This window comes from Malus sylvestris, chromosome 15, assembly GCF_916048215.2.
Source record: "Malus sylvestris chromosome 15, drMalSylv7.2, whole genome shotgun sequence".
Lineage (NCBI taxonomy): Eukaryota > Viridiplantae > Streptophyta > Magnoliopsida > Rosales > Rosaceae > Malus > Malus sylvestris.
Window position 1 is genome coordinate 48,306,012 of NC_062274.1, and position 12,624 is coordinate 48,318,635.

The following is a 12,624-nucleotide window of genomic DNA, read 5'->3' on the forward strand; positions in this document are numbered from 1 at the left end:
TAGGAGACAGTCATCAGCAAACACTAGATTTGAGATTTTAAATCCTCTAGGTGAGGAAAAAATACCAATATGAGATTTCGGATTATTTGTTAGGTTATTGAGGTGTCTAATTAACAGTTCCATACAAATGATGAATATATAAGGGGACAAGGGGTCCCCTTGTCTAATTCTCCGTTTCGGATAAAAATAACCATGAGGCGGCATTTATAAGCACAGAGAATGAAGGAGAAGTAATAAACTCAATAACTAATTCAACCCAACGATTATCAAAACCAAATCTAAGAAGAACATACCGAATGTAATCCCAGTTTAAGTAATTATATGCCTTTTCCAGATCCAATTTGACACCCATAGATCCAGTTCTTCCTTTCATGATCCTATTGAAACCAGCAAACATTTCGTGAGCAATAAGAATATTATCCTGAATTGCTCAACTTGGAGCAAAAGCACCTTGATTTTGAGAGATGCAAAGATCCAACAAAGGTTTTAGTCGCTTAATGATGATCTTTGTGATAATTTTATAACTAACATTACACAAACTAATAAGCCTATAGTCACTAACAGTTTCCGAATTATCTATTTTAGAAACTAAAGCGATGTCAGTATGATTTATGAGTCTTAAGCTGGAACCATTTTGAAAAAAATCTTTGACCAAATAGGAAACATAGTCCCTAATTTGGTCCCAGCAACCATGAAAAAAGGCCATACTTAAACCATCAGGACTCAGGGCTTTAAGAGCTCTAATACTACTCACAGCATCCCAAATTTCCTCATCTGTAACAAGAGACAACAAACTTTCATTATGATGATTAAAAACACAAGGTTTAATGATAACCGCTAAATTACTTAGGTCAACACCCGAGGGAAGACAGTCACAAGAAAAGTGCTTTTTAAAATCATGTACAAAAACCCATTCAAGGCCCTGACCAACAGACCACCAAAAACCATTCTCATCTTTAACTTTTGTAATTTCATTCATTTTCTTACGAATAGTAGCCACAATTTGAAGGAATTTAGTATTCTTATCCCCAAGTTGCAGCCAATTAGTTTTAGCTCTCTGTGTCACATCCCGACCCCGGCCCCCACCACATCCCGGGCTCTACTCCACCGTAACACGATATTGTCCGCTTTGGGTCTCAACCACGCCGTCACGATTTTGTTTCTGGGAACTCACGCGAGCAGAACTTCCCAGTGGGTCACCCATCTTGGGAATGCTATGGGCCCGTTCTCGCATAACTATGGAGTTCCTACGAAACCCAAAGTCAGTGAGGTCCCGAAAAGCCTTGTGCTAGGTAGAGATGGGAATATACATATAACGCTTACAAGATCCACTCCCCTGGGCGATGTGGGATGTTACAATCCACCCCCCTTAAGGGCCCGACGTCCTCATCTGCACACTTGCACTGAACGACAGAGTGGCTTTGATACCAAATTGTCACATCCCGGCCCGGGATTAGCTCCCACCACATTTCGGGCTCAACTCTACCGTAGCACGATATTGTCCGTTTTGGGCCCTAACCACACCCTCACGGTTTTGTTTCTGGGAACTCACGCGAGCAGAACTTCCTAATGGGTTACCCATCCTGGGAATGCTATGGCCCCGTTCTCGCTTAACTTCGGAGGGCCTTGTGCTAGGTAGAGATGGGAATATACATATAAGGCTTACAGGATCCACTACCCTGGGCAATGTGGTATGTTACACTCTGGGTCCACATAATTTCTTCACAAAGTAACACATGATTCAATTCATCTTAAAGAGATTTTTCCGTCATCAAATGAACAAAGTTGTTACTCATAATTTTCTTTTGAAGCTCATCAATTTCATTTAACAATTCTTTCTTTTTCTCCTTTAAATTGCCAAAAGTGTCCTTGTTCCATTTACAAACGAAAAATTTAAACTTACCAGCACACACTCTGAATTTATCTTTAGGATTAATAGTAGGATCACAATGCCAAGAATTTTGCACAAACGTTTTAAACTAAGGATGATTAAGCCACATAGCCTCAAATTTAAACAAGAAGTAGTTATTCTTCTCCTCACTAGAATTTAGAGATAATAAAATATGACTATGATTAGAACCAAAAATAGGATAGTTATGCAAATGATAACTAGCGAACATATTTAACCATAAAGGGTTAGCCACCACCCTATCCAATCTCTCAAAAACAACGTATGACAATTAGTCCAAGTAAAAGGAACTCCAGATGCACTTAAAGACAAAAGGTTGCCAAGATTAAGAAAATTGATAAAATTGTTCATGTATGTGGTATGGGTTTGATTACCTCCAACCTTCTCTGAAAGATCAACAATATTGTTAAAATCTCCAACTAAGCACCAAGGACAATGAATTGGATCTCACTTGAGGACTTTCTCCCACAAGTCACACTGCATATGTTTTTTAGAAAAGGCATAAACGAAAGTAACTAATTGCTCTAAATTCGTAACTAAGCCCTTCACAGAACAATGGGTACTCAGACTAGTTCCCGAAAAGAGACTTGTTAGAAGTTGTTATGTAGACCCGCTTATGTATTTATAGGATTTGAGTTTAATGTTTGGACTTACAAGTCATGGTGGTTATTTTAAGGCCTTGATTTTTTCTTCCCGTAACTGGACCATTTAAATCGTTTTAAGCGTGCAAATTTAGTTAATTATAAGTATTTGGAGTAATCCACTTAAGCCCAAGTGGTGTTGGGCTAGGATTTAAGGGGACTGTTAAGAAAGTATACGACTTTAAGGATTTAAATTTACAATTTGAGTCGCAAACGTTACTTTTTACTGGTTAGTGTTATCTTTACATCTATTTTATTTTTTTACACACTTCTTCTCAATTTTCGATTGTCAAATTAAATGAATTGAAGAAGATCAATAATAAAAAATTAACAAAAATATGTGGGAGGTAAAAATAGGTTTCTGAATAGCACTATCCAATAGTTGTTTTAAAGATGTGATCAAAACCATATGAAACAAACATGGATCGATGCAAATTTCGGATATGTTGTAAATATACATGTCTAGCAAACATCAGTAAAATATTATGGCCAGATCATGTGTGATTTATTTATGATGAGGTGTAACTACGTCTACATTAGGGTTTCCCTGGCCTAATATTGGAGGTTTGGTAACGCGATGTTTTGGATAATTGTTTGAGGGAAGAGATGGCTTTGTCATCATTAACTGTGATCAATATATCGTCAACATAACTAAGAAGAGCAGTAAGAGGCTTTCCACGTTTACGAGTGAAGAGGGAGTAGTTTGCTTTAGACTAAACATAACCAACTGGGTGAACAGCTTCCATGAACTTTGCAAACCATTGGTGAGAGGCTTGTTTGAGGCCATACAGTGATTTGTTAAGGTGACACACTAAGTTCTCCTTCTGTCGTTGAAAATTAGGTGGAGAAGACCAGTGGTGTAGCCAGAGTTTTCAAATAATGGGGTCTTAATATCAACTACAAAAACTTTATTAGGTCATTTCGTCAAGCACCTAGTTGGCTCCTGCCAATTCGTGCCAACATATGCCGAAAAACTTATGCTAACAAATGTCAAAAACTACTATTATTTGTAAAGGTTTGTCGAGGGTGGATGCATGATATTGTGGAGTAGTGTTGAAGACTGCTAAGACTTTTCAACTAAGGTGTTTCATCGAGCTCATGGTGCGTAGAATAGAGTTGCACACAAGAAAAGAGAAAAGGAAGACAAATATGATAGAAGATATAAGAAGTAGTAGGAGGAAGCTGTAACTTAGTTTGTCTTAGCTGTTTATGGGTCAAATACAATACATAAACAAATATATTTTGATGTTGTTAGGGTCAAGGGCAACCAATGACCCAATGCTGGCTCCGCCACTAAAGAAGACATGTAAATCTCTTTATGAAGATCACCATGAAAGAATGTGTTATTGACATCAAGCTGATTAAGTGACATATTATGTGCAGCGGCAAGCGCAAACAAGCAACAAACTACATCCACCTCATTCTTATGTGGATATCCACATAAGAATCAGCAGGCGACAAACAACATCCATAGAAAGGCTTTCTTACATCATTATATCCTTTTCTCCATCTAATTTTATTTGCAATCAACAACCAACATTTCGCGTCAATTCAATTCCACGTAGCATTTAAACCCTAATTTGAGTTTTTTTTTTTTTCAGCACTTCAAATGTAGAAGACACTCTTTTACTCTTGGAGAAGAAAATAGAAAATACATTGTACATGAATTAACATCTCCTACTACTGAAGCAAATGCTACTCCATGAAATGACACCAATTATTTAATAAAATACCAAAAAAAGAAAGAGCATTATAAACTCTCAGTTGCAACTGTCACTGAAATTCCAGAGATTACATAAAAAACCATCTCTTCCAAAAATTTACCGCAAAGTTCTTACTTTCTTGCAATTAGAAGCATCTTCCTCCATATCCTGCATTTCTATATAGTGCTTGCTTTATGTCTTCAGAAGTTACCATTGTTCTCTGATCAAAATCCTGTTTCCATAACATCAATGAATCACCAGACAATAAAAAACATTAATTTAATACTTTTCCAACTACGCAAGCCACAAACAGATTCTATAAATATATATTATTGGAAAGCCAAAAAACCCAGTGCCATTGTGGCATCAGAAAGCAAGAAAAAAAAAAGGCAATTCACATACCTCTGAACAAGCAGCTTGCATTGCAAAGTCATTGAAGCAGCTAATAACACACTGTTGAATCTCAAGGCCTAAGGCTTCCAAGGTAGATACTGTTGATAACAACAGCCCTGGCTTTCCTGTACAGCATATGTCAATCTTGGTGTCCACATTCCTCCTTTGCACATCAAACTGCAAATCAGTACCACAGCAATGTCAATTCAGGATTGCTTTTTTTTTAGCAATATTCTAATTTAATCTAAATTGCGGGGCAGGGGACTTAAAATTGGGTGCAGAAAGAAGAACACAAAGTGCTCTAGTCAACTCGGCTACGTCATTTTGAGATTTAAATTTGAGGATTTAAGAAGTGCTTGAAGTTGATGCGTTGCAGAGTACATACCTTAGGTGAGTTCCTGACTAGCATTTCATTTGGTTTTATATCCTTGAAAAGGCTCATCACATTTAACTGATCTGGATCTGCTTCAATTTCTTGTTGCAAATTGTTGATTCTCTCTAGGAGCTCCTTCATGTAATCTATAGTGTCTCCAAGTATAGATGTTCTATCCATCTACAAACCATTTTAATAAATTAAGCAAGAAAATTAGTCTCTGTATTCAACGTTAATCATATCTACATGCATTCTGAAAAAATGGGGTTAAACTTAATTACCTTACTTATCTTGGGCACAATTGATCTTAGCATCGAAAGCCGGTCGTTCAATCGCTTTCTTCTTCTTCTCTCAGCCATTAGATTCTTTGATGGCTGCCCCTGCAACTTCTTATTATTAGCTCTGGTATTTCTCTCCACACACATTCCAATGTTGAAAGCTGGGACTTGGTCAGGGGACTGAGTTGGCTCCACTTTGCAGCCAGCAGCTTCAGCTTGAGTCTCCAAGTTGTGCATTTCATCACCAAGGAAACCCAACTCTTCTTCTTCAAGCATGGACCACGGATTGTCTTCCGGGACCGGAAACGGTGGTGTGTCGAGGGTGTTGTAGGATGAGTCAGTGACCTGCTGGTGAGCTGAGAGCAGTGCTTCATCAGTAATGCCAAAGCCTAAGGGATAATAGACTTCTTGATTGACGGTGGTGTTACTGTTGAAGTTGCTGCTGTTAAAGTTGGGTTCAAATGAAGGTGAGAAATCATGGATGCAGGAAGAAATTGGGAGGAAAGAAGATGAAGGGTTTTGTTGATCAAAGTAATCAAAATTTCCCCAGCTACCACTACTAGACAACAATTCATTCATTTCTGTTGGAATATTGGTTTCCCATGTACTGCTACTACTACTGTCTCTTCTTAGAGCTAATAACTCCTCTAAGAAACCATGTTCATTCAACTCCATCTCTCTCTCTCTCTCTCTCTCTCTCTCTCTCTCTCTCTCTCTCTCTCGGGAATGTTGATGTTGCTAATTAGGTTAGTGCCCTGATAACAAGATGCACCAAGTGGAATATTTATATAGGAACAAGTTTTCAAAAGGCTTCCATTATTATAATACGTTTCACTTCTATTATTTTATTTATTTATTTTAGGACCCTCAAACCTAAGATTAATATGGAATCTCTCTCAGGTAATACTGCTTCTTGCTATACTGTTTTAACTCCTTACATTACATAGATGAGAATTCTTCTTTATTTGCAAACCACGCGTGTGTAGAAATGGCTAAGCATATTTGATGTACTCAAACGGTTCGAGCAGCATGCTTTTCTTTTTATACGCAAGTTTGAATTTTTTTTAACATGTCAAATTGTAATTTACATGAAAAAGCAGTTGAACTAAGAAGACAAATATCCTTCGTCTAAAGGAGGGATTTCAAGTCTTTTTCACCGAAATCTCTGCAATCAAAACAACACACAATATAAAATTGATATGCTCGGAAAACTTTGACCCACACTTTCAAAGGATGGGGTTAGCATTATAGACCCTGTCCGGTTCCTTGTATGCTTGAGCTCAGTAATATTACCTGGACACGAGAGATTTTCAGTGTGTTGGAATTCTACTCGGTACAATAAGTATCATAGTATAAGCAGTTTGATATTTTAAAAAAAAAATTCAATTACTTGTATTATAATATTTGGTGTATTAATCTATGTTTTCGGCATACTGAAAAAAAAAATTTCATGATCATAAATTTTCTCTGTTGAGAAAAATGGCTGAGTTGGGTCCCATGCAACAATGCCTCCAAAATTTGGGTGAGCTCACAAATTCAAATGAGTTGGTGGGCCTCGTTTGTTTTCTTTCTGCCTCTTATTGCTAAAGTTATAATTATTCGTCGACATTTGTTTTTAATCAGCCTGTGCAACTAATAACTTGATTATTCTCTTCTTTTTCGTTTTGAGATTTAGTAGATAGATGGTGGGTTTTTCATTCTGTCCTCACCTATGTACATGAATCAAGAGTGTAGAACATTTATTGATCATTTTGATGACGGTCTCTTTAACAAAGATGAACATCATTTTGGTTAGCAGTCATTAAAAGTGGTCTACATAACACCGCTCAAAATAAAACTTTAATGGTAACTTCCCAGAACTACTAGGTGAAGTACTTTTGTAGGTACCAAATCGAGTTACACTTTGCCAAGTATTTAAAGTTTTTGTTTACAATTAAAATTTTGGCATCCAAGAGAAATTTTAACTAGATGGTAATTACTAATCAACCAGCATCTCATATCGCAAGAAAGTCTTCATTGAATAATTGTAAGAGTAATTGCTAAGAAAATTGTATCGTACCACCTTTTAATATGGTTAGAATTTAAAAATATAAGTAGTGGTATCCTTAAGGTTTTCTCAATTGTAAATACCATTGTATATTAAAATAGTGGTTAGCTAAAGACCTATTTTGGCATTGTGTTTGTGTGTGTTTTCTAGTATTTCATGAATATGTATAGAGGCTATAGAGTCTATCATGTGTGGCTGTTAACGTTTGGTTCATACCACCAATGTACTAATTGACATTAAACATATGGGGCAATTTGTGTTGCATATATGAATCCTTAGTACTAGTATACTCCTATCAAAACAACGGTTCTTTGGTAGCTTGTGGATTTACCGAGTCGACAATATCACTATCGTTTACGTTAGCAATTTTCTTGGTCAGTAAGCTGGGAATCTGAATAAAAACTGTAATTTGAGAGTGGCGACATAGAGCCCCATCCAAATGCTGGTACAGGGTGTTTGACTTCGCAGCTTTTATGAGATATTGTATCCTTGTCCAAGTGTAGTAATGGATTGGTGCCACACAATGTGTAAGACACAAGGCCGCAAAGTACTCCGTTAGCGTTATATATATATATATATATATTTAACAATACAAGCAATTATACAGGGTTTAGTATTATCTGGTGAAGGAGAAACATGATTTTAACAATAAATGTTTATGTTGCGAAACTATAAACTTAAACTGTAGTATATTCAAGTGAAGATCAAACGACTTAGTGATATTAAGATCAGTGTATTGACATTATAAGCATATGTCATTTTGTTATCAAACAGAATGATACTATGATAAAATAACATTTTTCTTTAATTGTGTATAGGTAGGTATGATACTTTCGCTAGATTAGGCTCTAGCTTCCTCATTACAAAGTTGGATTGCATCCACACCATGTGTAGCTCTAACTTTTTTCTCGGTGGAGTTCTTACAATTTTGCAGACGGGTAGTACGTCCATGCAGGGGTACATTATATATCCTTCATTTTGTTATTAATTTTTAGAGTCTTATAAAAATACCCTCCACTATCAGAGTATTTTGCAAGGAATCTAATATTATATATAATTCTATATACAGCAGCTGTTTTAAGGGATAAACAATGGAGATAAGCCTAATTACGTTAGCCACAAGACAAAGGTGGGATCTATAAACCTAAAATTGAGTCTGGTTTATGGGTAGAATTGTTGAGCTGTATGGAAACGTGAGCTAGAAACTAAAATTGATTCTGGTTTATTTAGCCAAGGGCAGACAAATTGTGTGTTTTGCTACTAATTAAGTTTAAAGACTATAAGTACTTACTTATGAACGAATCTGAGCCACATGCTATTCAAGAAAAAAAAAAAAAAACAAGCAACAGTGAACAGATAGTTGTTGACATGTGGTGAAGAGTCCAGCGAGCTAGCTACTTAACCTAGTAATTATGCAGCTGGGTGCATGTTATGCACAAACGCGCTAAAGATTAGTTATGATTCATTAAATGAAACACCAGTTCCCTCGATCATAAGAAATTAGGGGGAAAAAAAAAGAAGGCAAGTAATTCTCTTTGAAAACATTGTACCGAGATAAAAACATATAAATATTCAGGTGGCAAGAGAAAAGGTTGCATTTGGTTTCGATTGAAGTTTGAGTTTCAATTTGATAGTGTTGACTCTTTGCTATTTTCTTAGCAGCCTAGCTGCCATTCTAGGTATGAAATGATGAAACATCTAACAAATGATTAAAACTTGTTAGAAACTAAGGGAAAAGGATCATCGTCGTGATCTCATCCGTTCATCGTACATCATGTGATCAGAAATTATTTCAAAATTTAAAATTTAAAATTAAATATGAATAATATCTAATGAAAACTGACTGCACAATATAACGGATGAGATCACTGGATCCCTAGAAAAAGAATTCGGATCCTTTTCCGAAACTAAGAACCATTACAATAATGGTAAAGGCAATTTATAATTTAATATACGTTTCGTACTCGAGGCTATTTGTTTGATGTTAATCCTAAGGGTTATATTACTGGATTGAAATCCTCAAAAATAAAATGATGAAATTAGACATAAAAGAAAGATATATAAGGTAAACAATTGTTTTTTTTTTTTTTAATAAAGAAGATATATCACTACACATTCATAGCAAATTAGTCGATCATCCTCCCATGCAGTTGCACTAAACAACATTTTCTTTTTTTAATTGTTGATAAACAGTTTTCAAGCATATACATTAAGAATAATTTGTGTTCCACTTTGGGAATGAGCTCGCTCGTCTTTTTGATATAGATCAATCATATCTTAACACGTGTTCAATATTTTAAAACGAAACAAAATAGATAGATCCAAATTAGGAGTTTGAGTATGATTAAGAGTTTATTTTTTTAAAAAGATAAACACGTGCCAATATATGATTAGTTTATATCAAATGCAAGAACGAGCTCATCCCCAAAAAGGAATTCAAATATTATCGTTACACAATTGCCAAATCACGTTGTAATGTACGTGTCAAGTGCACGGATCAGAAAACATGAGGTAGAATATGTAGAATTATCAAAGAGGCGTGCCAAAGGTCCATTTCCAATATTGTTCCCAACTTAATAACTACCACATGCCCAATCCATCAGGTGGTCACAGGTGGGAGATCCACACATCGACAATCAAGTGGAGCTAAGGGGACTCATCCTACACGCAGGGTCAAGGGACCGACCATCATTGCGCGAGGCCAAGGGAATCCACCCATACCCATCACTTGGCAATACAGGTTGGCTCCCTAGTTCTGATACCGTATAGAATTATCAGAGAGATGGGCCAAATGTCCACTTTCAACGACACCAATACGGTCCCCAACTTGATAATTACCATCTGCCCAATCCGTCAGGTGTAGAGTTTTATCACAAAAGATATGATCGATCTGGATATTTCAACATAATATATTTTCATAAATCGTGTGCATATCTCAATTATCGCACGAGTTTTTTTTTTTTTTTTTTTTTTGGGGAAACAAAATTAGATGGCTGATTTCCAAACCGTCCCCAATATCAACCCAAAAATAGCGGACTATTCCTATCTCCCCAACACATGCATTAGAATTAGTCTTAGCCTAATAATTAGTTAACCATATGTTTTAGTTTCTTGTTTATGATTACTCGTGTACAGTATGTTCAATATATTTGTAACTAAATATATGTATGTATATGTCGAGCCATATATCCTCACTCATCTTGTTAACCGTACTTTTATGCACAACACACCAATAATATTTTTATTGTTACATGACTAAACCATGCCATTGGGCAAAGAAGATCCTTTTACTTACATGCTTATATACCACATTATTTGTACTTTTCACTATAATTAAGTCCACTGGTCCATATTGCATATAAGGTTAATTCGTCCAGCTAGATATGTATTATGTAATCCAAAAAAAAAATCTAGATTTTTGTTTTGTTTGCTATAATTTTGTCTTGATTGTTTATATTTAAATGATATAACTAGATCAGTTTTGCTATCTATATAATATTTCTAAGGCATGATTGGATAAATGATCTTCTTAGTGATAAAGTAGTCAGAAAATAGCTCATGTGGTAAGAATTCGTATTTATAATCATTGTAGTGAAGTCCGTTAGGATTTAAACACAAAAAAAAAAAAAAAAAAAAAAAAAACTTCCATTTTTTTCTCCGTTAAATGCATTAGTCATGGCTTCACACTCAACAACCAAACTTCTTCCACTGCCATTGCCAGTTCCGGCCTACGATACCTTGGAATCAACTTGCTTGTTGCCTCCATGTCTTGCACTTGGGATGCTAACGTCTGGAGGAAAACACAAGGAAAGAGAATTCATCTCTTTGTACATCTTTACTCTATCTTTGCTATGAAATTCTAACTTTTATTTATAGAAAAAGCAAGAAAAAAATCAAATGGATAGAGCAACACACGGAGCCGTGGGATAGGAACTGAGGAGGAACTGATCAATGGGAAATTCAATGACCAATAGTGTCTCGATTTTATTGAGCAACTAGATTTAGGGCTCGTTTGTCAAGTTCTTTTAAATAACTGAAAACGTTTTTAATGGAAATATTTTTAAAACTAATTCTTAGTAAAATGCAAATTAATCATGGGAAAGCACTTGAAGTGCTTCCTACAAGTGCTTTTGGAACTCAAAAATATTTTCTCTAAAAACGTTTATCATTTAATGCACTTTCCAAAGAGTCCTTATCGTAAATTATTTAAATTAATATTTGTAGTTGTAGCTGTGAATTTTCCAATCGGAAATTTTTTGAAGTACAAATATCTCCGACTGGAAAATTCATAGCTACAACTACAAATATTACATTAAAATAATCTACAAGAAGGACTCGTTTGTAAAGACGGTATCTGGATTCAATTCATGTATTTATCAAAGAAGGTTTGCTTAATTAATAAAGAAAAATGACAAATTTATCAAAATCAGTGCTCAATGATTTTGATTCACTGTTGCTCATGTAGGATTGCTGAAATTCAAACTTGTTCTTGGTTAGATTGAGCTAGTAACTTTTAGAATATTGATGAGAAACTTGTTGAAAAAGTTGCACTAGATAGTTATCTAAGAAGCTTAACGGAGAAATTAATGGAAATTTTGATTTTAAGCTTAATTTCTAACGGATTTCACCATAAATATGTTTAAATTCAATTTTTTTTTTTTACCACAAGGATTATCTTCCGAATAACCTATCACCATAAAGACTATTTATATATCCAATTATGCCTATTTCTAATTTCATAGACAGTATTAGTATGCCATCACAGGCTAGGTATGAGCTAAAGATGAAGATATATGTATTATTTATATATACACACACACAAAAGTATATATGTTATTACCCATCAGTTGATGGATTTTTAGATAAGCTTATTTGAGAGATTACTTATCCGACCCACTTCTTATTGTATTTTGATGATTCAACTGTTTATTTTTTACGTTTTCTCAAAATTATCTGTACTAATTAAAAATCACTCAAAGCCAAAACTATATTATGTTAGATGCAATACATCTGCCAATTTGAAAAATATAATTAACGTGCTACGGACCTCACTTTGATCTTAGATTTCTAGTATCGTATTGTTCGCTTGGGTGTTAAGTTTTAAGTATCATAATTAACATTATAACTACGATAACCTTCGGATCGAAAATCCATTGATATCACTGTTCATCTAGAAAAAAAAATAATTTGGTACATCAATATTTTAACACTAGGGGGAGGGGGAACTATGCTACACAATGGATAGCCTAATTTGGTATCAAATTCGCCATCCACGAGATT

At 35.1% G+C, this 12,624-nt stretch overlaps 1 protein-coding gene across 1 annotated transcript; it reads right to left on the reverse strand.

Moving 5' to 3' along the window:
* Positions 1 to 4,160: 4,160 nt before the first annotated feature.
* LOC126601780 (transcription factor bHLH93-like) lies at positions 4,161 to 6,068 on the reverse strand. The gene is made up of 4 exons (XM_050268536.1): positions 5,301 to 6,068; positions 5,032 to 5,199; positions 4,656 to 4,823; positions 4,161 to 4,485 (listed from the first exon to the last, which is right to left on the reverse strand). The coding sequence occupies exons 1-4, from the start codon at positions 5,970 to 5,972 to the stop codon at positions 4,399 to 4,401; spliced, it is 1,095 nt and encodes a 364-aa protein (XP_050124493.1). The 5' UTR covers positions 5,973 to 6,068; the 3' UTR covers positions 4,161 to 4,398.
* Positions 6,069 to 12,624: the final 6,556 nt, after the last annotated feature.